Source organism: Sciurus vulgaris (assembly GCF_902686455.1).
Source record: "Sciurus vulgaris genome assembly, chromosome: 3".
NCBI classification, from domain to species: domain Eukaryota; kingdom Metazoa; phylum Chordata; class Mammalia; order Rodentia; family Sciuridae; genus Sciurus; species Sciurus vulgaris.
Genome location: NC_136463.1, coordinates 153,770,113 through 153,797,334, shown reverse-complemented (window position 1 = coordinate 153,797,334; position 27,222 = coordinate 153,770,113). Strand labels below are relative to the sequence as shown.

General features: G+C 35.2%; 2 protein-coding genes across 8 annotated transcripts in view; one reads left to right on the top strand and one right to left on the bottom strand.

Annotated features, from left to right (window-relative positions):
• Window positions 1-4,469: 4,469 nt before the first annotated feature.
• On the bottom strand, window positions 4,470-15,791 carry NDUFB3 (NADH:ubiquinone oxidoreductase subunit B3). Of its 2 annotated transcripts, none has more exons than XM_079133157.1 (3): window positions 15,542-15,791; window positions 9,855-10,002; window positions 4,470-4,760 (listed from the first exon to the last, which is right to left on the bottom strand). In XM_079133157.1, the coding sequence occupies exons 2-3, from the start codon at window positions 9,998-10,000 to the stop codon at window positions 4,604-4,606; spliced, it is 303 nt and encodes a 100-aa protein (XP_078989283.1). In that variant the 5' UTR covers window positions 10,001-10,002; window positions 15,542-15,791; the 3' UTR covers window positions 4,470-4,603. The 2 variants fall into 2 exon arrangements, with proteins under 2 accessions (XP_078989283.1, XP_078989284.1); XM_079133158.1 differs by having other exon boundaries at window positions 15,633-15,791.
• Window positions 15,792-15,948: 157 nt separating this feature from the next.
• Window positions 15,949-27,222, top strand: part of HYCC2 (hyccin PI4KA lipid kinase complex subunit 2) — a 79,700-nt gene continuing 68,426 nt past the window's right edge. For 5 of the 6 annotated variants that reach the window (XM_079133129.1, XM_079133123.1, XM_079133128.1 and 2 more), the window contains exons 1-2: window positions 15,949-16,146; window positions 16,776-16,810. The gene's annotated coding sequence lies outside the window, so the exon portion shown is untranslated. The remainder of the gene's footprint in view (window positions 16,147-16,775; window positions 16,811-27,222) is intronic. The other variant, XM_079133124.1, reaches the window with a different exon arrangement.

Below are 27,222 nucleotides of genomic sequence, written 5' to 3'. Positions count from 1 at the left end.
GGCCTTGACCTTTGCTATTTAATATATTTATCACCAACTCATCAACAAGTACAGCTGTTTCAGAACATTTAGGGCTCAGTTTGAATGTTTTTGCCATGGATCAAGCAAGTGCTTTCCAGTCTTGGAATCTGTGTCCAATTCACCACCACAGACCTTTTGCGATCTTATTTATAGATCATGCATTAAGGAATTAATACCTTGAGTTAAATCTCCATGTTGTTTAAATATATGAATCACGATGTTTCCTTGTTGAAAATTATTTAGTATCTACTGACAGTTTTAGTTTCTAATTATGTTTTACTGAAAAGTCTTGTCTGAATATCTAATTTTAAATCTTTGTATCTGTATTAAAGCCTCATGCTATTGTATTCTGTTACTACCATGGGATTCTCAGGTCTAGGTGATACCATTGCCTGTGAACCTGATTCTTCCTCAGAAAGATGATTCCATCTGTGCTGACAAAGACAGTCTTTATTTTTAGGATAGTTATTGCTATGGTTACTGTGAACTACAGATTTGGCCTTCAGTACAATGTCTCCGAACAGTCAGTATTTCACATGAAAATTTTGAAACAAGATAATAAATGAATTAAAATACAGCAGATATACAAGAAGAACTGCAATCACAAAACATTCACTGATGTGTAATTCATTTAAATGTAGGATGTAAGGTATTTAAAAAATCTCTTTGTCATTCTGTAATAATGTTCCTGACCATTGTATTTTAAAAATGAAAGTTAGAAAGATGTTTTATTATACTAAGTCAGGAGGAAGATGTATGTTAAATGCTATTATTATTACCAAATTCAGTAATTAAACTAGGTGGAACATTTGCAGGGGATACTAAATGCTTTATTTATAAAGAAATTTAATAATTTACACATAGTACAATTGGTAAAAAATCTAAAAACAGAATATTTCTTTAGAGGTATAGATTACTTTTAAAAGCATTGTTTGGCCCATTATTAAGAATTATTATGGGCTGGGAATGAGGTCCTGGGTTTGACTCCAGCACAAAAAACAAAAACAAAAACAAAACAAAACAAAAAAACCAGAACTATTCTTTCAGGTTTAAAAGACAAAATGAGGGGTTGAGGTTCTGCCTCAGTGGTGAAGCGCTTGCCTAGCATTGAGGCACTGGGTTCAATCCTCAGCACTACATATAAATTAATGAATAAAATAAAGGTCCATCCACAACTAAAAAAATAATAAAAAAATGAATGAAAACACATTTTTTCCAAATGGAACAAAATCTTCTGATTTACATCTTAAATGTACACAATGTTCTTATTTTGTAATGTGCACTTCCAGAAACAAGACTTCAGCAAAAACCAAAATTCTTGCCAATTAGTTTTGTAATTTGTGGGATATTTCAAAAGAGTTACTTCATTTTGTTGCATGTGAGATTAAACAGGAAAATATCCAGACCTTGCAACATAGGAAATTTTTTTGAACTGGTAAAGCCATGTTTTACATTGCTTATATGTACCAAAGGTAACTCAGACTAATAATGTATAGCATTAGTAATTTAATCTTTACTTTTGATCTGTTAGCATTTAGTTTGTTATATGTATGTTCATAATGTATAATGTAATACTTTAAAATATAGATGATATATCTCATACATATAATATATAAAATTAAATTAAAATTCATCTTTGTAGTCGATTCTTTTGATAGAATCATAGGCAAGTGAATGCAATTTTCATTGGGTGATCTAATCCCCTGAGTTTCTGCAGCTGATTTTCTGGCACAAAACAAACAAAAAAGCTTCTTTTTGTTGTTAAATTGATTACTGAGGTAAACCAGGACTTATCTGAGGGATTCCACTCACTTGATTTTGAGTACTTTACAACCCTAGAGACTCTGAGGACCAATGATTATATCAAATTTTGAAACTCATGTTATCAACTGAGAGGCCAATGTAAAAACCAACATGTAATTTTTGTTGTTGAACTACTGGAGTTGTACATAATGTGCTATGTTTTAAAAACACTTCAGCTCTGTTTTCTATCATGAACTGAGTGTCTTCTCTGCTACACCCTTCTGCCATGATGTTGTCTCATCTTGGTGCCAGAGCTATGGAGTTGACCAGCCATGAACCAAACCCCTAAAACCATCTGAATAAGATGCCCTATGATAATCTTAGGAACACATGGAGATCACATGATCTCTTGGAATGGTGGAGAGCTCTAAAGTACCAGAACATAACTGAAGTTGGAAAGTTAGGGGTTTCAAATCCATCTGTCAATGTAAACACAAACAACCTCAAAGACACTGAGAAAACCTTTCACTTTAACTTTCAATTAATAATTTGATGAAAATATCTCAATTCTAAGAAAAAATAAAAACAGTTAAGTCTGTGAAAAAGAAATGGAGTGATTAAAAAATAAGACAAAAACTTTAAAAGTCTGAGTTCCTTGAATGCTATTTTTTAATGACAACTGAATATTGTGAGTAAAATCAGTTTGTCTCAACCTGTAACAACATTTTTTTGTTGTTAATATTACATGTATGTTAAAAATACATAAATATAGAAACTAAAGGTAAGACATAAATGTATTTTTAAATGCCTTGCTATTTATGATGACTCCATCATTAGTTAACTTACCAGATCAATATACTCTTAGGACAAGGTTCATTGTACAAATTATGGGTCCAAGTCTGTATTTGTTTGTGTGTGTGTGTGTGTGTGGGAGGTTGACTTTTCCCATGATTTGACCATGTGAGCAAAGTTGCTGATAAAGTTTATAGCTCTGCTATTTTGTTTGCCTGTTTTTTTTTTTTTTTTCTCTTCCCACTGCTGTGAGTCCAGACCAGGGCTTTGTACATGCCAGACAAGTGCTCACCACTGAGCTACATCCCCAGTCATTGTTTGCTTGTTCTTGTATTATCCGCATTAGCTTCAGTCAGCAGTTAGTTAAAATCTTTTTAAGCCACTTATCTACTTTATGAAAGCTAGTTTTGTTAAAACAAAATTATGAATTCCACAAATGAAGCACATATAGAGTACAGTCTGTACCACTTTGTTGAAATTTGTTCCCTCCTTTGCAGGGCAGAATTCTCACTTTTTCCTCACGATATCTTGTTCACCTAAATTCTGTATAACCACTTGGTATCCACCATATGAGAGAAAAGATCACATTTTGAATTACATATTAAACATTAATAGGAAAATTTAATTTTAATTAAACATGAATAAAGTATAAATAGAAGTCAAAACATTTTATTCTTCTACCCCAATGGATGGTCTTGCACATTCCCTGAGTCATGTACATCACATTTGTGTGCTTCCATGTTAGAGTCCATTCTCTAATAACTAAAATTTTAAAAAGAAAAATTATGAAAATAATCAATGATAGGAAAGAAAAAAAGTGAAGCGTTAAGAGCCAATTTACTTCCACTGGAATACTTCTACCTAGACCCTAATCAAGTGGGTCTTGCCAATGCCCTTTGTCCCTGAAGTAAAACAGATTTACATTAATATGCAGATTAACAATTTGGGCATTTTCCTTTCTTTTATTTGTACCCTCTTCCTCCTGTACTGGGATTAAACCCAGGGACTCCCTGTATGCTAGATAAGTATTCTACCTCTGAGTTACATCCCCAACTTTTTTTTTTTTTTGAGCAAGGATGCAAGTGCATTATCCAATTTCCAAATATCTGTAATTTTTCAAATATTAAATTCCTCGTGACTGAGAATGTGCTTGTGATGTTAATCATCTTAAATTTATTGAGCCTTCCTTGTTTTGTGGTCCTACTGTTAGGGTAAATGTTTCATGTATACTTGAAAAGAATGTGCTCTGCTTTTGTTGAGTAGTGTTCTATAAATATTACATTAAGTTGGTTGGTAGTGTTTTAAGTCTTCTGTAGCCTGATTTTTTTTTTTTTTTGTCTATGGTTCTATTAATTACCAAAAAAGGAATATTAAAATCTCCAAGAGTAATTGTGTTTTGTCTATTTCTTCTTTTGGTTTTTTGTTTTTGCTTTATGTATTGGGAATTGAACCCAGGGATGCTTCATTATTCAAGCAAAAAATACTAACCTTCCTCAATGAGTTAAATTTTAAATCTTACTTTGAGATACAACTAATTAAAATTAAAAAGGTCAATGACGAAAGGAAGAATATCTATTGTTAGATTTAAAAAATAGCCAAGCTTCTCACAAGTGAACAATAAAGACTAAGGCAAGAGTAGAAAATAACATAATAAAGTGAACATGATGCATGGATATGTCAACCAGAAGTGGGCTGCAGTAAGGTCTCTCTAAACAACCCGTAGAGCATGAGATAGCACCATTTTAAAATCTGTTGGAACATATCCATTTTTTTCAGCCAAATATATGCTGGCTGCCTGCTATGTGCAGAATACACTGCTACTGGTACCTGACATCCCATGTATTCCAAATGAATTCTGATACAGCTTGAGATTTTTTTTTTTTTTTTATAAGAATTACAAAAACAGACTGGCATATGTTTTTCTTACTTTATTAAATCTTACTAGTATTCTTTAAGGGACAAACACATAGACAAGTACAATACAGTGAAGAAATCTTATTTTTATAAGAGAGTTAAGGAGTCACTAAGATATTTCCAGACACTATCTTCAGTGATGCTTCTTATCTTTTTTCTGAGACTCCAGATAATATTCAGCTCCTATGGCTACCACAAAAGCAGCAAATCCCCATTTAAATCCTTTTAATAATGCACCAACAAAGGAAACATTGTGTGCAAAGCCACCCATGTATCTCCAAGCTTCATTGCTAGAAGAAGAAAAAAAAAAAAAAAAAAAAGAAAAAATTATAATCATACACAAGTCATAAACACTGAGTAAAATAAATTTAATTTTCATTTTTCTAGCAGACTTAAATATAACTTATAAGAGATAATCTATGTGGATCACAATAGGAATCTTTCTGTGGCATAGAATAATTAAGAATATATGACCAAGTTTTACTTATATTTTAAAAAGCCACTTGATTTTTATAGTCGTACTATTCAGAATTTTATAGAATCCTCAAATGCATGACTCACTTTGGTTTATCCATCACAGACTAGCTGGGTGGCTGTACTCATTCCAACATCATAGAAAGATCAACTTTAGAGAACTGGATATCAAAATCTTTGCTCTGCTGCTTATACTAGATTTATAACCTTTTAGACTGGGCAAGATACATAACCTGTCAGGGTCTGCTGCTTCTTCTGTTCAATGATGATTAACATCTACCTTATAGTGTTATAAAGATTTTACACTGATATATGATATATTTTGGCACAGGAGAGTGTAGCACATGACATGATTACTACTACTCAGAAGGATCACAGCTTTTCCCTATCACAGAAACTTGAACTTCAGAAGACTGATTTCCTGCTCAGGCAAATCATTTTTCTGAGTTATCCTGAATAAAGAAGAGAACTGAAGTCAGAGAGCTGCAGGGAAAAAAAAAAAACCTCCTTCCACAGACAAAATCAAGTCAGTGAAAAATATCATGTTGTAAAGAACAAAATCTATTGGTATGATTTAGATATGAGGTGTCCCCCAAAAGCTCACGTGTGAGATAATGCAGGAATGTTTAGAGGAGAAATGGTTAGAGAGGTGTAACTTAAATCAGTGGGTTAATCCACTAATATGGATTAAGTGGATGTAGGTAGAAAGGGTGTGGCTGGAAGAAGCAGGTCACTGGGGCAATGACTTTGGGATTTATGTTTTGTCTCTGTGAATGGAACTCTCTTTCGATCTCCTAGTTGCCATGTCTTGAGCTGCTTTCCTCTGCCATGCCCTTCCGCCAAGATGTTCTGCCTTACCGAGTTAGGCAGTCAGCTGACCATGAATTGAACCTCTGCAACTGTGAGCCCAAATAAACTTTTCCTCCTTTAAGTTCTTATTAGATCTTTTGGTCACAGCAACAGTAAAGCTAATTGAAACACTGACTTAATAGAAAATATGAAAACAAATCAAATCTAATTTAGATGTCAAAATCAAAGATGTTAGAAGAAACCTACAGAATAATATCCCTCATGAACATAGATGCAAATATTCTTAACAGAATTTTAGAAAGCTGAATCCAACAAGATACAAAAAGAATAATATGTGATGAGGAAGTAGGGTCACCCCAGGAACGCAAGACTGGTTTTATTCACACACACACACACACACACACACACACACACATATATTTTTTGAACTTGCAATTCTCCTGCCTCAGCCTCCTAAGCCACTGGGATTATAGATGAGTCCCAGCAAAACAGTTTTGGTATTTAAAAATCAATCAAAGTAATTCACCATATTAATGGAATAAAAAAGAAAAAAAATATGTGAGCATCTCAATAGATGCAGAAAAAAGTATTTGATGAAATTCAACAATTTAAAAAAATAAACAAACAAAAAACAAAAGCTGGGCATGGTGGTGTGCATCTGTAGTTCCAACTATTCAGGAGGCTGAGGCAGGAGGATGGCCTGAGCCCAGAAGTTTGGGGCCAGCCCGGGAAGTACAGTGACAACCGGGTTCTTAAATAAAAAAAATAAAAAAAAAAAAAGAGGAAGAAAAGAAAAGTTTGAGTAACTTTGGGATAGATGAGAAATTCTTCATCTTGGTAAATGGCATCTATCTAGAAAAGCCTAAAAAAACATACTTAGTGGTGACAGACTGCTTTCTCTCAGGAAGAAGGCAAAGATATATGCTTATATCACTTTAATTAACATTGTACTAGTAATGTAAGCTAATGTAATAAAGCAAAAAAAAAAGTTAAGAATACTGTCTTCACAGATAAAATGATTCTCTCTGAAGAAAATTCCAAGGAATCTGTAAAAATAAATCAGAACTAAAAGGTGAATTTAGCAAGGTAATGGAATGCAAAGTCAGTATATAAAAATTAATTGTGTTTTTCTTTACTAATAACAAACAATTGGAAATTGAGACTTAAAAAAAAAAAATCACAAACAATAGCATCAAAATGTGGAGCTGGGTGCAGAGGCGCACACCTATAATTCCAGCCGGCTCAGGAGGCTGAGGCAGGAGGATTGAAAGTTCAAAGTAAGCCTTATCAACCTTCCAAGACCCTGCCTCAAGATAAAATATATAAAAGGCCTGAGGATGTGTCTCAGTGGTTAAGTGCCCCTGGGTTCAATCCCTGGTACCAAAAAAAATTAAAAAAAAAAAAAAAAAAAAAGAAAAGAAAAGACCTGCATGTAAAGCAACAAAATACTGTTAAGAAAATTAAGGAGGACCTAAATTGCCTGTGGACTGGAAGATTCAATATTATAAAGACATTATCTTCACTTTCATGTAAATCTGATTTAATATAAATGTGAAATACATTCATAGTGTGAATCTATGAAACAGATTCAATGTGATCACAATTAAAATCCAAGAAGAGCTGGGCATGGTGGCGCATGTCTGTGATCCTAGTGGCTTAAGAGGCTGAAGTAGGAAAGAGCCCATGTTCAAAGTCAGCCTCAACAATTTAGCAAGGCCCTAAGCAACTTAGTGAGACCCTGTCTCAAAATAAAGTAGATAAAAGGGCTGGGGATGTGGCTCAGAGGTTAAGTGTTCCTGGGTTCAATCCCTACTACACCCCCCAAAAAAATTCCAAGATTTTTTGTAGAAACTGACAAATTCATTCTAAAATTTATATTTAATGCAAAAAACTTAGAATAACTAAACCAATTTAAAAATGTAGATCTTATACTATGTGATTTTAAGACAGTATAGTATGGTTATAAGTGTAGACATACTGATTGGGGTAACAGACTAGAGTCCAGAAATAGATATAGTAAATTGATTTTCAAAAAATTTGCCAATGTAATTGAACCAAGAAAAGACAGTCTTTAATAAATGGTGCTAGAACAATTGAACACCCATATACAAAAATATTAACTTTCCTTTATACCTCAAATGATACAAATATTAACTCAAAATGGATCATATATTTAAATTTAAGAAAGAAAACTATAAAAGCTTCTAGAAGAGGATAGGAGAAAATCTCAGGATGCCTTAAGCACAACCCATAAAAAATAAAAAAAACTAAATTGGGAATTCATCAAAATTTAAAATTCTTTAAAATTTAAAACTTAAGAAAATGAAAAAATAAGTCATACTCTGTGAAAAAATATTTGTAAAACTTATCTGTTAAAGGACTTATATTCAAAATATATAAGGAACTCTTATGGCTCATAATAAGAAGTTAAATACCTTCCTAAATAAAATGGGCAAAAGATGTGAGTAGACATTTCACCACAGAAAATATGTGAATGGCAAATAAGCTCAGAAAATGATTTGCATGATCATTACTTTTCATGGAAATGAAAATTAAAGCCAAAAGAAGGAATTAGTATCATTTTCACTAGAATCGCCAAAATTAAAAGACCAATAACACCAAGTATTGACAGAGACATTAAGCAACTGAAATTCTCATACACTGATGGTGGGAACAAGAAATAATTCAGTCACTTTGGAAAATGGTTTGGCAGTCTTTCATAAAAATAACCATGGGGGCTAGGGTTGTGGCTCAGTGGTAGAGCACTTGCTTAGCACATGTGAGGCACTCAGTTCGATTCTTGGCACCACATATAAATAAATAAATAAATATCCATCAACAACTAAGAAAGAGTGAGGATGAAAGTAATTCTTTTCTAAAAAAATAAATAACTGTGGACATAGCATATAATCCAGAAATTCTATTTAAGTATTTCTCCAAGAGAAATCAAAATATGTGTTCATATATACTTACACTTGAATGATTATAGCAACTTTACTTGAAACAGCCAAAAGTTGAGAATAAGCCAAATGACCATCAGTTGGTAAATGGCACCAAAATGAGGTATATCCACATAAAAGGATATAAAATAAAAGGCAATAAAAAAAGATTAGAGGGGCTGGGGAGATAGCTCAGTCGGTAGAGTGCTTGCCTTGCAAGCACAAGGCCCTGGGTTCGATTCCCAGCACCCAAAAAAAAAAAAAAAAAAAAGATTAGATACAATCCACAACATGTCTAAATGTCAAAACGCATTATGTTAAGTGAAAGAGGACATGACAAAATACTATACACTATGCGATTTCAATTCTATAAAATTTGAAAAAGCTAAAACTACCCAAACTAAAGCATATCAAGGGTCTCTGAATCACAGGTAGGATAACACTGTCTGCAAAAGGGTATAAGAACATGAAGAACATGAGAAAATTTTCTGGGATAACAGAAATATTCTATAGCATGGTTTTGGTGGTGGTTATATAATGGCATATTTGTCAAAAACTAATGGAATTATGATGGGTGAATTTTAAAATGGGTGAACTTACTGTATATGAATGATATTTCAATAAAGCTGATTTTAAGCCAGGCAAGGTGGTGCATGCCTATAATCCCAGCAACTCAGGTAGTGAAGGTAGGAGGATCATAAGTTTCAGGCCAGCCTGGGTAACTTAGAGAGACCCTGTCTCAAAATAAAAATAAAAAATAATGGGCTGGGGAGATAGCTCAGCCGGTAGAGTGCTTGCCTTGCAAGCACAAGGCCCTGAGTTCGATCCCCAGTACTGCAAAAAAAAAAAAAAAAAAAAAAAAAGATGGAATGGGAATATAGCTCAGTGGTAGAGCACCTCTGGGTTCAATATACAGTATCTCTTTCTCTCACACACACAGTTGATTTTAAGGGCTGGATATGTAGCTCAGTGGTAGAGTGCTTGCCTAGGACACCCTGGGTTTGATCACCAGCAGGAGTGACAGGCAGGCACAACAACTGATTTTAAAATTTTAATGTAAAAAGTCATTTTTTATAATTCTTCAAGGAGACTATATTGAAAATGAACATGGACACTAACTTTTTAAGATAAATTCTAACTAAACTACTTAATTCATCTTACCGGCCCCAGGGATCCCTGAGTCCTTTTGCAGCCAGTTTCTCCTGGACAGTTTCTAATGGTGTCCCTTCTATTTTCCATTGTCTATAATCTGGAAGTTCCAGTTTTCCATGACCATGTTCATGTCCATGTCCATGTCCAGGGGCCATGTCTATAGTAAATGAGTAACATAAAGGAGAAATACACTTAAATGTTTTTTAAAAGGTGTTTAAAAATTCTGAATTAAAAGATTTTAGAAAATTATTTTATTACATTAACTAGTATGTGTTCACAGGAAATACATATAAAAACATAATCAGTAATTGTACCAGAGGTAACCATTTAGTATTTGATTCCTTTCTTCATTAAAATAATAGCAAACATTTACTAGACCTATGTGCCAGGTGCACTATGCTTTACATATATTAATTTCATTACTTCTAAAACTCTTTGAATTTAAATTAAAAATATCTCCATTTTACAGATGAAGGAGACTCCAAGAAGTTAAGTTACTTCCTTAAGAAGTTAACTCCAAGATTCTCAGAAGTTAAGTAATATCCTGAAGGTAACAAAAATAGTAAATGGTACAACTGGGCTTTAACTATTGCAGTTTGGTTTCAGAAACCCTGTTCCTAACTTCTAAGCAATGTTGCTTTCCTCTTTTAGTCCTAATGCATATATAAGTATAATGAAAGCATAATACAGTTTTGTTACCTTTATTTAGATGATTCTTTTAAAAGGCTGTATTAATGACTTTAAACACATATGATCACACAAACTTTTTCTGTAAAAAGTCAAAAAATATTTTAGGCTTTTGGATAAGAGGTAAAATTGAGATTATGTATGTCCACATATAACGAGAAAATAAATTTCCAAAATTGTTATTGATAAGATCCAAAATATAGGGCTGGGGAGATAGCTCAGTTGGTAAAGTGCTTGCCTTGCAAGCACAGGGCCCTGGGTTCAATCCCCAGCACCGCAAAAAAAAAAAAAAAAAAAAAAAAAAAAAACCAAAATATAATAAATAGTAACTGAGTGTAATTTTAATAGAGGTCTATTGATGATAAAAATTTCCATTTTGGAGTTCACCATCTTGCTTAATTAGAGCTCAAAGTTAGCATTCCTTAGTATCAAAGCGATCACAAATATTCATCTGTAAAAACTATTCTTAGCTCATGGGTCTTACAAAAATAGACAGTATGTTGAATGTGGCTCAGAGACTGAAGTTTACTAATCCTTGAAGTGAATAACAGAGACCTTAGAACGCATTTTTTTCTTAGCTTTCTTTTTCTCCCCAATCCTGTCGTGGTACTACTAGAGGATGGAACCCAGGGCCTTGCAAATAGTAGGCAAGAGTTCTATCACTGAGCCACAACCCCATCTCCTTAAGAACCCTTTTTAGTCCATGTTTGCTTACCTAAATAAAATGCCTTTAATGTTTATATAAATTTCAGTTTTACTAGTATTATTATTATTAACTTTTGTGTATGCATATGAATGTGTGTGTGCTATGCATATGAATGTGTGTGTGTGCTATGTGCTGGGTACTGAATCCAAGGCCTTGTTGCATGCTAGGAAAGCACTCTGACAGTGAGCCATATCTCCAGCTCTACTAGTGTTATTTTTATAGCTAATGTAAAAATAAACTCCATCTCAGTTCCTCTTTTCAATTGCTATGAATTTCACAAATTAAGGGGTATGAATAAATAATGCTATATTATAATTTGTATAAGGCTAGCAGTAGCAATTCTATAATCACTCTCTCCAGAAATAAAACCAAACCAAATAATTGTTAGTATTGTCTGCACTTATAACTATGTACAGGCTCAATAATACAACAAGATTTCTTGTACTATATTTTTGAAAACAGAAGTAATTATTAGGTAGTGTATATTAAAGACACATTTTGTGAAATTATCATTTCATTAGATAATAATTTCAAGATGACAGAAAATTGAACATAATAATTTTGACAAATTAACCAACACGTAATATTTATAAACATGTTAAATATCACAAAACATTATGTTGATTATTTTTATATTTAAAAGAGAATAAAAATCAATACCCATCAAACACAAGTTGAAACATGACTTTGAAACACTTAATCTACTACTTTATTATTATTTGGTGATTTAATAATATGAAGGAAAGAAAAATTAGGGTTTCAGGTTTCAGAATGACTTTAAAGATTCAATACATTATTAAACAAGAAAGACTTAGAAACATTTATTTAGGATAATAATGTCTTGGCTTCTTTATAACATGTTTTCAAAAACTTTTTTAAAATATTGCTTTATTTTTAAAAATGTTTATATAGATTTCAAGATAAACTCTTATTTTGGCAAATATCAATTCTAGAATATTAAATTTAAATGAGTATCAATATATATGGAAAATAGTACAAAACAAAGGGTCAAATTTTAGGAGGTGTATTGGGGCTGAATCCCAGGTTGCTTTACCACTGAAATATACCCCCAATTCCTTTTTGTTTTGAGACAGCATCTTGCTAAGCTGCTGGGCCCTCACTAAATTGCCGATACTGTCAGTCTTTGACTTGGAATCCTTATGTTTCAGTCTCCCAAATTGCAGGGATTACAGGTGTGCTCCATTGTGTCTGGCATGTTAAAATTTTGATGAGTTTGGTTTTGAAAATAAAAGTTGAAACTACCAGAGTATGAAGGTTATTTGAAAGTGATTACATTACTATTTCAAAATATTAAGTAATTTAGAAGACAAATCTTCTGAAAAAAAAAAAAACTTTGAAAGTATATATACATTCTCATTTCTCCTACACAAATTTCTTTTAATGAATTCAGTGTTTTCTCTTCTACCTAATTACAGTATTTCAAAAGGTTCTTCTGTAGGAATTTCCTAAATATAAAGAAGAAAAAGTTGAACACTATTTCTAGGAAATCTTTCATTTAAAAATATTTTTATTTCAGAATAGGTATAACTGCTGAGCACTGTGGCACATGCCTATAATCCCAGTTGATTGGGGATGCTAAGCCAGGAGGACTGCCAGTTAAAGCCAGCTTCAGCAACTAAACAAAAATATAAAAAGGGCTAAGAGTGTAGCTCAGAGGCAGAATGTCCCTGGGTTCAATCCTCAGTACCACAACAAACAAACACAACAAAAAGGCAGAAGAGTCATAACTCAAACAATGATATCCTGATCACTTGAAGGAAGAGCCTGGAATTCTCTTACTTTGCACCATCAGTAGCTATAAAAGCACTAGGCAAATCACTTAATCTTTCAGAATCAAAGCTGAACATTTGAACACCTTTAGGCTAGCAATTCTACTCCTAGGTATATATACTCTAGATCTGCACTGACCCATTTGATAGCTACTAACGTTTGAAATGTGGCTAGGGTGACTGAGAAACTGAACAAGTGTTTATAAATTTATGAAACTTGGCATACAAACTGATATGTTTTGTACACATGAAAGTACCTCAATTTAGAAAACAGTGTAAAAATGTAAAATATTCCAATAACAATATTGATTAGATTTTGAAATATTTTGAATATACTAAGTTAGATAAAATATACTATTACAATTAACTTTATGTTTCTTTTTACTTTTAATAAGGCTGCTAGGAGTTTAAAATTACATGTGTGCATTGTATTATATTTCTTCAAGCAATATGTTTTATAAGAATTTTGGGACTTTTTTTTTTTTTTTTAACCCAGGGCCTCAAGCATACTAAGCATATGCTCTTCAACTGAGTTACACCCCCAGTTCTTGTTAGATACGAATCTTTACAGTCACATTATTGTTTTTTGCTAGCTCTATACTGTAAACAATCCAATCTAGTGACAATAGAAAGGATTATGTTACAGTTGTGCTATGGAATATTATACAACAAAGAGCTACATGCAAAAGAATGAACAAATTTCACAAATATAATAATGAACAAGGAGGAATCAGAGAAAGATACATACATATTGATTGCATTTGTATAAATTAAAAAGCCTAATTCACTTTTTAGGAATACATCACAGAAGAATTAAAATAAAACAAGTGAATTCTTGCCATGAGTCAGGATAGTAGTTACCTCTTGGTAGAGGAGATCTGATTACAGAATTTAACACAGAAAGTGTCTAAATAAGTGTTTTCTTTCTTTTCTTTTTTTGGTAGTGGGGATTGAATCCTGGAGCACTTAACCACTGAAGCTCATCCTCAGTCTTTTATATTTTGAGACAGCATCTCACTTATTTGCTTTGGGCCTTGCTAAATTGTTTGAGGCTCACTTTGAACCCATGATTCTTCTGCCTCAGCCTTCCAAGTCTCTGGGATAACAAGCGTGTGCCACTGTGCCTTGCTAAGACAGGGGTTTCAACTAATTTTTAATTATTGTCCCTCTAAGGAGTCCTTAGTAGATTTTTTTTCCTAATCATTCTTGTCTCCCCAATGAATTTGTAATAACAGAGATTTATTTTATACTATTTTATCCTATTATGTGTATTTGAAAATAAAATGCAAAATTAGAAAAGGTGAGTATAGCCCGGCGTGGTGACGCTCGCCTGTAATTCCCAGTAGCTCGGGAGGTTGAGGCAGGAGGATCCCGAGTTCAAAGGCAGCCTCAGCAAAAGCAAGGCGCTAAGTAACTCAGTAAGACTCTGTCTCTAAAACACACAAACACGCACACACACACGGGCTGGGGAGATAGTTCAGTCGGTCGAGTGCTCGCCTTGCAAGCACAAGGCCCTGGCACCGCAAAAAAAAATAACACACACACACACACAAACCAATATAGGGCTGGGGATATGGCTCGGTGGTTGAGTGCCCCTGAGTTCAATCCCGGGTGCACCCCCCCCCCCCCAAAAAAAAAAAAAAAGAAAAGAAAAGGTGAGTTATAACTATGCTGAAGACTTAACAAGGAATGATTATTTCACTCTTTCAGAGCTGCTCAAATAAGAACAGTAAGGAAAGCAGCTCAACAAATATGTGATTTATGAAAAATGTAAAAGCTATCTACCTATGTCTGAAGTGAACTTTAAGTTTGGTGGATCAACCTACACTAAAGGGGGTGGCTCCTGCATAGGAAAAGTCAGGGCACACAGCAAGAGGGAAATGCTACTTCCACTACATGGAATTTTATAGTTTACCAAAGACTTGCAAGTATATAGCCCCAACTCCCCTCACTTAAGAATAAACTGCAATTATTATACTAATATGAGAAATAAAAACAAATGGATTCTTATCACGTTGGTGTCCAACCCGTGCTCCTAAATATATACAATGGCTGGGATTTTCTATTCTTCTTTTTTTTCCACTTTAACACTTAACCATAAACATTTTTACAAGAAAAAAAAAATCTTCCTTAAAACTATACAAGCTGGTGAGGCATACATTACAATTATTTTACATATTTTCGGCTTGGGGGCTGTCTTTCTGCCTCTATTCCATCCAAATGTGAACCAAAATGTTCACGGTCCGAGAAGGTGGTTGCACGAGACAAGGACGGCACAAAGCACATGGAATTTAACAACCACCGTAATTCTCACAGCATCCTTCTCCAACTATCTCTCTCTACTTCAGTTCTAAACTATAGTTCTCTTTCGCTTGTTCCTTGGCTTCCTTCACTCTTGAACGGCCCCCTCTCATTATCCGTCTCCACTTAGTCTTTCTCCGTCTATATTTCCCCAGAATAGAGTCTAGCTCTCATTCCTAATCTAGAGGTCTCCCACCAACTCCCTAATTTACCTGACAGCAATTTGACCTCCCAGGACACTCAATAGTCAACCGTCCAGCCGGAGCCAACCAGAAACGGAAGTTGTCAAATACAGTTCCTGACCGTAGGAAACGGAGGAGACGTTTAACGTTCCGGTTCTGGCTCACTGGTTCCTGGGCCAGATGGAGATAATACGAGGGAGGAGGGAAGTCAATATTTTATCCACATACGTGCATCCTAAATCTGACTGAGGTAAGAGACCTTGCAGAGGAGAGAGGGCGGTAAAGGGATGTCTTCCTTGTTTGGAGACGGACTCCTTAGACACTGCACAGAGGGGCGGGCCGAAGATTGCCCCAGCCAATAAGTGAAGCTGTTGTTGAGAGCGTGGACTCACCCAATGAGAGGGCTGGATGTTGCGCTGCAGTTGGCAGGCTGCTGCGGGAGGCGGTGGCGAAAGGAAGCCAGAGGCAGAGGGGTGACTGGTAGGCGGCGGTGCTGTCTTTGGGGGACGAAAAGTGCTAAATGAGGAGGGCTTTTCTTCTTCTCCGGCTGCGAACCCTATAGAGAGGAAGCTGACGAGGGTGGTCTGGGAAGGAGGTTGCCAGACTGTTGGTGGTTCCGGAACCTCGCAAACCAGGTAGCCGCTTCGGAGGGTCGTGAGAAGGCACCTGAGGCGGGCGGGGGCTGCGTCCTGTGGGGCGGCACGGGGGCCTGCTTAGGGCGTGGGGGTTGTGGTGGCGCGGGCAGGGAGAGAGGAGAGAGGCGGGAGTAAGACGCTGTTAGTGAGGGCTGAAGGAATTCCTTGCACGAAGCCCCAGGCGAGAAAAGGACGCGGCGTTGCAGACACCTGAGAGAAATTCTAAGAATTTCTTCTTATGGCTATTTGCTGAGGGTAGAGAGGGAGTGCAGAGAAGAAAGCTGTTTACCTGCCGATCAGATCCCGTAAACTCTATAGCTGTGCATTATGTAATCATTGGCTGTTATTTATTGTAACAACTAGGTTGACCCTCTTGGAAGAGGAGGTCTTGCAGCCTATTGATAGTTAGAACACTTTTCGTTGGCTTCAGTGCTTCTTTTTACCCAGGCAGACTCTGTAGGCGAAGGGTGATAGCCTGAAGGTTAGCGTAGTCACGAAGAGCTTATCCCAAATTTGGACTTGAGAGATAGGTGCTAGTTTGAGATGATTGTGGTCAGATTCATGTTTTGTAGTTCATGAATTTGTTTTGAGGGTCAAGGATAATAACAAGTACGTTTTTTAATCTTTAGGAAACTGGAGAGCTTCAAAATATCTGTAGTAGGAGGTAAGTGCAAGTTGGAAGATGACTGGAAAATTAATTGGTCAACCCCCCCCCCCCCCAAGATATTGTGGATGGTAGAGATTGTGAAAATAGGGTGAATGTCTGAACTGGGGGGAGAGTCAATTTTTAAGTAATTTGCTTTGTAAGTTTGAGTCTAGTATGATTTGTTTCTTATGTTTAAAAATATGCTCTTTGAATCTCTTGGAATTATACAAAATGTATTTACAAATAAAATTAATCATAAGTTATCTTATTTTTAGAAAGTCTTGTGCTGAGGCCCTTAGTTCAATCCCCAGTACTTGGGGGGGGGGGGTCTTTATAATTTATTGTTTGCACAATGAAATGTAGGATTAAAATAGAAATTCCAGGCAGTATGTATATAAACTTGATTTTTTAGCTCATTGAAAAATGACTTAAGAAGACTGGGAAACAATTTTTAAAGAAGCATTAAATATTGCTAAAATGTAAGCTGTTTGAAATGATGCCTTTAGAAGATAAGAACAAAAGCAGTATTAACAATTATATCATTTTACCGAACATGTTTTAGTACTGCATGCCAGCAAAACTTTCTAAGATGTGATTTTTTTTCATTAATGATACTTTATGTTAGTACATACAGACCTAAATCAAAATTTCATTTGTTTCTCTCACAGTAGTATTTGTGAAAGAGAAGTGATCCTTAGAGTTTGTTCTGGAGTGTTCAGAGTACTGAGATTATTTGTCAATGGTTTAATTAAATTTTAAAAATAATAGTTGGTGTTTCACTCTTCGTCTTTTTTGTTTTTTACAAGAGAATGCTATCTCAGTTACAAAGTTTCTATTTTAGGTGAAATTTTATACTGGTTTGAGTATCTGTGAACAAATTTGCCTTTATACAGAGTTTGGGGCAAGGAGAGAATGTGCTTGTGCGTGCGTGTGTGTTTCTTATGTAACCAGCCTACTCGAACTGTCTTGGAGAACTAATAGCTGATTTTGATTGGCCAGTAGGTGTCATTGTAGAATGCCATAAATTGAACATTGAGAAAGAGATTACCAAGTAGTTTAAGAAACACTTGGCCAGTTAGCATGTACTAGTAAAATATAACTTCAGCACCAAGAAGGAAATTACCAAGTACTTTAAGAAACATTAGTTCAATTAGCCTATAATTGGATGATTATTTATAAATCATGGACGTTCTCTCTCTTCTGAAATATTGGAGCTATTTATAAGGAATTTGAACTAGCTGCTGTTTGGGGTGCTGGGGATGGAACCCAGGGCCCTTTGCATGCTAGGCAAGCACTTATCTCTTTGAAACAATGTCTGTAAAGAAGTATAATTGTTTGCTTTAAAATAGGTTTTGACTTTTTTAACCAGCCCTTAAGGTATCTTGACATATAATGTGGGTTTAAGATTATTTTTAGTATGCAGTTTTGATGTCTTATGTAGTTTATTAAATTCTAGAATGATTAAGGTTTTCAGTTGACTGAACTTATATTCTAGAAAAAACAGTGCTACATAAAGAAAAAACTAAAATGATGAACTGTGGGCAGAATTCTTTGAACAAGTGATTATCAGCTGTGCAAAATAGTACTTTGCTACTGTTCTTTTAATGCCTGAGTAAACAGCGGAATTTTTGTGTTTCACTGTCTGTGGTAGCTGTGGCTCCTTCTATTTCTTCTTCTTAAGTTATATTCCCAGCCCTTTTTATTTTTTATTTTGAGACACTTTTTGATCCTCTGCCTCAGCCTCCCAAGTAGATGGAATTACAGGCATGTGCCTCCTCACCAGGCTGGCTGTGGCTTCTTAATGTCCTGCTCCTTCCCCCAAATTGCTTCCTTTTACAGTTTTATCTGGTAGACTACATGCTTTTCTCAGGATAATGAATGAACATTTATCAATGTCTAAGATGTATGTAGTGGATTCTGGAGGGAACTGGCATAGAAATCTCTGAAAGTGGTTTATACCTGTTGTAAATATTCTCCGTAGCCTTCTGCTGAGCTCCTGTCACTTTGTAGTTCTATTCCTTATACTTCGGTTTTGACACAATGTTTCAAAAAGGACTGGCCCTGTTTGAGAATTCTCCATTTGGGCACAGATAGATAGGTCTCTCAAAATAAAAAGGCATACACATATTTATTATATACAGTTAACATTTTTAGTCATGGGGGCAGTATGAAGGAAGTAGATGCATTTTGGAAAAAGAAGATTTGGCTTACTTATGGCTGCCACTTTAAAAATCATTGATGTAATTCAAGGCTGTGGCACTGCTGGTATGAACCAGTAATGATAGTTTCAGTTTGGGCAGAAGAGTTGCCAAATCTACCAGTACTCAACAAATTGTTACCATTTATTTCATAGCTAAGGTAACTTTTCTAGCCAGTAGCTAAAATGGCTAGAAATGGAAATTGTGCTGAATGTTTCAGTTTGCCTCAGAAAGTGATCTAGTTCTAGAATTAAAATTGGAAAATAAGAATTGGAAGTTTTCTTGATTAAATAAGCCTTTCAGAGTGCAATGAAATAAATATACATTAATATTTGCATAAACATTTACTCAGTAATATGTATTACAACTTGGAATTGCCAATGTGTTGACCTTGACATGGTTCTGATTTATAAATTCATGATTCCTCTTTTTGGAGTCTAAGCTTTTTGTTTGGGGATCTGGCTCCTTTGTAGATAAGTATGAGAAAAAGTAGATGAGGAGTGAAATTTTGTGGAAATTTTAAGATGTGTGACTTTGATTATAGAGTTATGCTTTCTAGGTTTGAGATTCAACTGCTGAAATATGGTCATAAAATGTGGCAGGTGGCACCAATTTACTAAGTAGTAAAGAATACTCATTTTATATACCTCAAAAAATGTTAGATTTATTAACTTTGTTATTATGGATAATTGACTTAAAAATTACTACATATTAATTATACAGAATATTGGATTTCATTGCCTAATTTGTATATGTGTATACAATTTTTATCATTTCCTTCTCCTTGTTACCTGCCCTTGCCCTCCCCTTCATTTTATATCCAAGTCATCTTCCCCCTGCTAGATTTCACATATGAGAGAAATCATGCTGAGTATGGCTTATTTTGCTTAAAAATAACATGATGATATGTTCCATCCATTTTCCTGAAAATTACATGATGATGTTCTTTATGGCTAAGTGATACTCCATTGTCTTATATGCCACATTTTCTTTATTCATTCTTCTGTAGATATGCACCTAGGCTGATTTCAAAACTTGGCTCTTAAGAATTGTGCCTCCATAAACATGGGTATGTGTGTATCTATAGTATGATACTTGACTTATAATGCTTGATTTTAATACAGGCTTTTGGTAGCTACTAAGATTTGTCAATTAATTTCCATAAATTTCTTTCTTCATGTATTTTATAAAAACAGATGAGGGAAGGAGTTGGATCCTGAATAGAAAATGAAACTTATACTTTCACATATTCTTTTGTTTGAAAGATTTCTAATCTGTGTATTCCTTTTGTAGTTCTTTTGAAATAAAATGGTAGTGGGGTTAAGAGTATACTTTCATCTTTTCTGCTTTCTAAAGTGACTGTAAGACTCAAATAGAAAACACAAAATACTTATAAAATCTAAAGTTTGTACTAATTTGAAATATTTCACAGTATCTACTATTTTATTGTTTTTGGAAGTAACTAGGAGAAATTAATATAAAATTTAGAATTAAATGTTTGTTTTTCAGGGTTCCATTGTCAAATCTCTCATCATATACCTTGTTACTCTGTGATCTTATTTATTCACTTAGTATCTAAAACTGATGATTGTTAGGGCTGATAATTCTCAAATATCCATCTGTTATCTCTAATCTGTGTCTCTAACCTAGATTTTCTCTTGACCTTTAGTTCCTATTCTGTAATTTAAATACCTGCCAGATGAGGATGATCTGCAGGTCCCTGAATATGGTATGCCTCAAAGTGATTCTATTTTCCCTTTTATTATCTTTCTAATGGGCTAAAGCTAGAACCTGATGTTACTTTAATACTTTGTTTATATACCTCTCATCTGAGCAATGCTGTATTTTGTTGACTCTGTCTTTTGTTTTTGTTTTTAAATTGGTTTTAAATTGATATGTAGTAATTATGCCTATTTATGGGGTATCGTGATGTTTCAATACATATGTACATTATGTAACATGCAAATCAGGGTAAAATCCTCAAACATCATTGTTTTGTGGTGAAAACATTCAAAATTCTTCTGTTTTTGTTGTTGTTGTTTGTTTGTTTTTGGTGGGGGGGCGGTGCCAGGAATTGAATTTAGGGGCACTTGGCCACTGAGCCACATCCTCAACCCTGTTTTTTGTATTTTATTTAGAGACAGGGTCTTACTTAGTTGCTTAGCACCTTGCTTTTGCTGAGACTGGCTTTGAACTCACCATCCTCTTGCTTTAGTCTCCCCAGCCACTGGGATTGCAGGCATGCACCACTGTGCCTAACTCTGTTTTTTGAAATCTACATTATTGTTATATATAGTCACTTTATGTACAATAAAACACCAGAACTTATATTTCCTATGTAATAGTAAATTAGTACCGATTGACTGATTTTTCCCCATTCCTCCCTCCTGCTCTCCTAGCCACTGGAAACCACTATTCTTTTCACTGTCTATGAGATCAACTCTTGATTTCTACATACAAGTGAAATCGTGTATTGTCGTTCTGTGACTAGCTTCTTTCACTTAACATAATGTCCTCCAGGTTTATCCATGTTGTCACAAATGAAAGGATTTCATCCTTTTTATGTAACTCAATAATATTCCTTTGTGTTTATATACCACATTTTCTTTCTTTATTCATCAGTTGATGAACACTTAGGTTGATTCTATTTCTTGGATGTTGTGAATAGTGCTGCAGTAAAGAGAGTGCAAATGTCTCTTCAGTATACTGATTTCCTTTCCTTTGGATATATCCCAATGGAATTACTGAATTGCCAACTGATCTTTTATTAAAGACAGTGCAACTTTGTATTTATATTCTTTAGTATCAGATTATGTAATCTTTTATGCTTGTCTATAGTGTTGGTCACAGAGAGTTTAACTTTTCTTTAGGGATGAAAAATGGGGGCTGGGGATGAAGCTCAGTGGTAAAATACAGGCCTAGCATGTGCAAGGTCCTGGGTTCAGTTTCTAGCATCACACACACAAAAAAGAAAAACAGTCTAAAAACTGACACAAATGCTATATGAAAAGTTTTGCTGAGACTTATCAAAAAATTTAAAAACTCAAGTACAGCTTGGCATGGTGTATACACCAGTAATCCCAGTGGTTTGGGAGACTGAGACAGGGTGATCACAAGTTCAAGGCCAGCCTCAGCAACTCAGTGAGTCACTGACTGACTCAAAGTGAAAAACAAAAAGGACTGGGGATGTGACTGGCAAAACATCCCTGGGTTAGATCTCCAGTAACTGCCCCCCTGCAAAGAAAAAATTAAAATAAATTAAGAAAAACACAAAAAACACAAGTACAAAAAAATATTAAATCGCAATCCAGGAAGGACTTGTTCAAAATTTTTATGACATAGAAAAGTCCAAAGAATCTAGGGAAAATCATCCTCAACTTGTGTTACAGCAGTGTTTCTTGAAAATGTGAAGGTTAATCCGTAGAAGAGTTATTCTTTAAAAAAAAAAAAAAAAAAGAATGTTTTAAACAGTTGGTTTAACATTTTTTATTAAATATTTTAATTTCCCTGACCTCTTATTTTTGTATTATTTGTTTTTTCCAGTCAGTTTTGTGAGACACATTACTTTTTTAGAATATAGTTCTCAGATGTTGGGAAGAGATTGCAGTATAAAATTTGTCATTGTACTGAAGTTACTCTAAATGTCCATCTAGCAGAGGCTCTTCATTCATTGTTGCTTCCTACTCTAACCTTTTCATTTCAGTAGAAATAACACTTTATCAGCATTAACTTGAGGCACAGCTGAGGTATATGTAGGTGTCTTAGATTACAGATTTGTTGCTGATGTCACTTTCTTGTCTTATTGGTTGGAAATTATATTGACTGCTAAAAATGAAGATAAGAAATAACCATTGCTTAAATAAGGTAGTAGTTATTTCTTTGTCTTATTAAAAAAAATTCATAGATAAGTATTCTAGGTCTGATTAGGCAACTCCATAGAGTTGTCAAGGATCCAGGCTCCTCCTTTTCCCTTTGCCATTGTTATCCTGTGGCTTTTCATTCTAAAGATCACCTAATGGTTTCTGGATCTCCAGGCAATCACATACTTGTACTAGGGAGAAGGAAGTAAGGAGGAAGAAAATTATAGACAAAAGGGGTACACTTTTATAAGAAACCTTTAGAATTCCCTATATAGTACTTCCTCTGAAGTGACCAAAATGTAGTTATTTGACTACACTTACTTGCAAGTAAAGCTCAGAAATGACTCTTAACTGAGTGTATAGAATATCTGCAGGGGTGCAGTATTGTACAGGAACTCGTAATCTTATTCATACTTACTCCTTATCTTCTCTGCTATCTGACTGTCCATTTGTTGCTATTAGACCTTTCATTCAGCAGACATGAATTAATTGCTAACTGTATATTAGACCCTGTTATAAGAACTGGAAATACACAACTGAAATATAATCTCTGCTCTAGTGAAGTTATGATTTAATAATAGGACTAATAAACTTGTGCACAGGTTTCTGAGAACAAAAGGCATTATGTACTGGGGCTGTTGGGAATAGCCACCACTATGGCAAGATACATTTTAGTTCGTTTTAAGAACCTTCATAGTCTCAAAAGTTCTGGGATTTCTGAAGAGCACAAGTCCAAAGTCTCTTCTGAGACTTAACGCAAATTCTGTTTTAGTCAGCTTTTCGCCACTTTGATCAAAAGAACTGATAAAAGCAGTGATCTTTTCATGTCTGTAATAATTATAAATTGATAATAAAATACCTGTGGTTTCTGTTGGTGACCAAATCAAATAAATTACTGTTATTTGTTGTTTTGCCTACATTGATATTCTAATCAAATTATAAATTTTAGTTAGATATTGATAAGAATGGTGTATTTTTGTTCTTATCAAAGTTTTTGATTTTATTCATAGATTCCTGGGGGTCTGTGTACGCTAGAATGAGAATTTTTGAGGGGGAATATAGGGTTCTTTTATGGAAAGGCTTTATAGAGCAAGTGACCATTGATCTGAATGTTCGAAGAAAAGCAGGGTAGTTAGGCTAGAGGGTAGTTGAAAGGCATTCCAAAAAGGAGAGTAGCTTCAGGAAGTGCATGGAGCAGTGAGACTGGTATATCATGGAATTGTAGGTCAAAATTGGTGAGGGAAAATCTCAGCTGGTAAGAGTATAATTTCTATTCCTGATGACAGGCCTTCTTTGTTCATGAACCTTTTGAGCAAGTACTGGTTGAAAGGCCTTGTCGCCAGACGGTTGCATCTGTACCTCTGGTCATCTTTCTTTTAGCATATTGAACAATTAGATGCACTGCTTGGAGCTCTGCCTCCCTTTTTATTTGAAAGATTACTTCTATGTAGAGGTCATACCATCACATTGTTTGGAACTGTGTAAACCAGGAACCAGGCCTAAGTGTTTTTTCTTTCATTTGATCATGGGGAACTCTACAAGTCCACAGATTGAGTCGACATTTAGAAGTAAATGCTATGGGTATCTGAGCCATTTAGCTTATTAGTGCTTTTATGGCCTGCTCTAATCTCATTGTATAATAGAACCATTGTAGCCACAGTTAGCCGGTTATGTAATGGTAAGAACCAGTCTTCTAATAATGACTTTAAAAGTTTTTTCAAAGGGTTTTCTTAGGTAAAATCTGCCAGGTGTGGGTGATTTATGGGTATCTTTTCTTCATATGATAGGTCAGCCTTGCATCTCTGTATTTGTCTCACTTGCTGTTATCGTACTGGTAAGGTAAGAATAGGCTGGAGAATTTGCACACTAGCAATTAAATGTTTCTACAGATTTTGGTGGTGGGGGGGAGTGCTATGGATTAAACCAAGGCCTCATGCATGCTAGGCAAGCACTCTACCTTGAGGTATACCTCCAAACCCTTTTTTATTTTGAGAAAGGGTCTCTTTTAGTTGTCCAGGCTGACCTCAAACTTGTGACCCTTCTACTTCAACCTCCCAAGGAACTGGAATTGTAGGCATGCACCATCACACTCAGCTATAGAAACCATTTCTGTTCCTTGGGAAAAATAAGTCATAAAATTACATTTGACTTAAAGAGAGTAGAGGAATATAGTCCTCTTATGTGCCCTGATGGAAGGGAAAAAACTAATATATGCAGTATCACTGATACCACTGTTTACCAGTGATGAGTCCTGCTTTCTCAGGTATTCAAGTATAACGCCAGAGAAGCACACCAAGGCAAGTGCAGAGTAGAAAGTGAGCTTTATTAAAGAAAAGTAAAAGCAGACTTCTCCCAAGTAGAAGAAGGGACCCAAAGGCGGAATCCATGGGATTGAGCAAATCTTGCCCTTTTTATAGGTTTTATTCTCCCCTTCTTTGCCCCTTATCTCTTTCCTTCCTGTCTAGGTGATTAGGCCTGGTTTTGCATAAAGTGAGAAGCAGGTAAGGGCCCAGGGGGCATTAATTAGCATTTCCTTGCCTGTAGTCCCTGACAAGGGCAGGTAAATTTGGAAATCAATAGGCTCTGCAGGTCCTTGACATTCCATTCTCCCAGGGCAGTCTAAAACTTCCAGAGGCAGATGGCTTTCATGGTCCCCATTTCCCCATCCTCTATTTCTACACTAACTGCCTGTCCCTAATTCTGGCTTCATCACTTTCATTTGATGGAATACCACTAGCACATTTTGCCTTAGTCTTGGTGGGTTGGAGTACTCACTTTTTGAGGTTGGGTTAGATTACATGGTCACCAGTGACCCAGGATTAGTTTCTGTTAGGACCCCAAAGCCAAGCAAGGAACTGTTTCTTAAAAGGAGAATAATCATCTGCAGAAGAGGAGATAGCACTATTCTGAAGCAGTGGTTCTTAACCAGGGGCAGTTTTGCTTCTCCAGGAATATTTGTCAATGTTTGGAAACATTTTGTCACAATTCAAGGGAAGTGTTACTGATATCTAGTGTGTAGAAGCCAGGGATGCCACTAAACATCCTGCTGTACACAAAACAGCTTCTCACAATGTCAGGAGTGACCAAAACGCCAACAGAGCCACTTTTGAGAAACCATGCTTTATGTTGAGTTCTATGTCTAGTGGTCTGTGTTGTGATTTTTGTCAGAACCTACTGGTAGCTGTATACAACTACTTTATCATTTACCAGACACACAGTGAACATCACTGAGTTTGCTGTAACTTAAAATCCAAATGGTAGAACCATCACCTTGACTAATTGCTCTCTTTTGTTCTGGGCCCCATTTAAAACCTGTGGCTTTATGGATTATTCAGGAAATGGGGCAGAACAACAGGCTAAAATATGTATTGTACTTCCAGAATTTAAAGAGGCCCACCAAACACTGTGCTTCTAAGTGTTTTGGCATAGTCCAAACTATTGGACCTCTAAAGACTTCATCAAGTTGGTAGTTTTCTAAATTTCATGCTATTCTTCTTCCCTGTAACGTGTGTGCAATTTTTACTAAGGTATCTTGCTGCCCAGGTGAAATAAGCATGGTGTTCTCAGTGTAATAAACAAGTATGATATCCTGCGGGTTGGTGAGTTGTTTAAAGTTCTTGTAGTCTAGCTTGACAGAGACTTGGCTTTACCACTTACTAGTTGTGTGACCTTAGGCGAAATGCCTATTTCTTCATCTATCAAATGGGGAGAGCAGCAGTACCTATTATATAGGATTGCTGTAAATAGATGAATTATGTAAAATGCTTAGAATAGTGTCAACATATAATTAAATGCTGTAAAATGTTAGCTAATAAAATAAGACCTATAATAATTCAAAAAATTTTTAAAGAGAAAATATAGGTTGAGTACGTTTATAACTTTAGGAATTCATTTAAAAACAAAAAGCATAATACGATTTAAAAGGATCGACAAATATTTTCTTTCTTTTTTTGGGGGGGGGGGCAGATTGAGCCACATCCCCAACCCTTTTTGTATTTTCTTTAGAGACTGAGTTGCTTAGTGCCTTGCTAAGTTGCTGAGGCTGGCTTTGAACTTGTGATTCTCCTGCTTAGCCTCTGGAGCCGCTGGGATTATAGGCCAATGCAACGGTTAATGCCCAGCTTCATTAACTCTTCTTAATTTGTAAATCTAGGTTTTAAGATAGGCTCCTTTGTTTACATTCAGTTGTATTTAAAATTAGACATACTTGATTAAAACTGTCCTAATACTATTCAAGTGGTAATAATGGTCAGGATAAGAAGAAAGGAAGAACTATATTGGTACTTCATCTCCCTCTATCAATTAAGTCTACTGCTTTTTTATTTTAGATGTAGTTTTGGAGTATAGTTAAAAATGCCACTATATATAAATA

Coding starts and splice junctions, on each gene's coding strand:
- NDUFB3 (XM_079133157.1), bottom strand. CDS start 10,000: ATGGCCCCTGGACATGGACATGGACATGAACATGGTCATGGAAAACTG. Junction 4,761..9,854: donor CTCAGGGATCCCTGGGGCCG/GTAAGATGAATT, acceptor TTCTTCTTCTAG/CAATGAAGCTTGGAGATACA.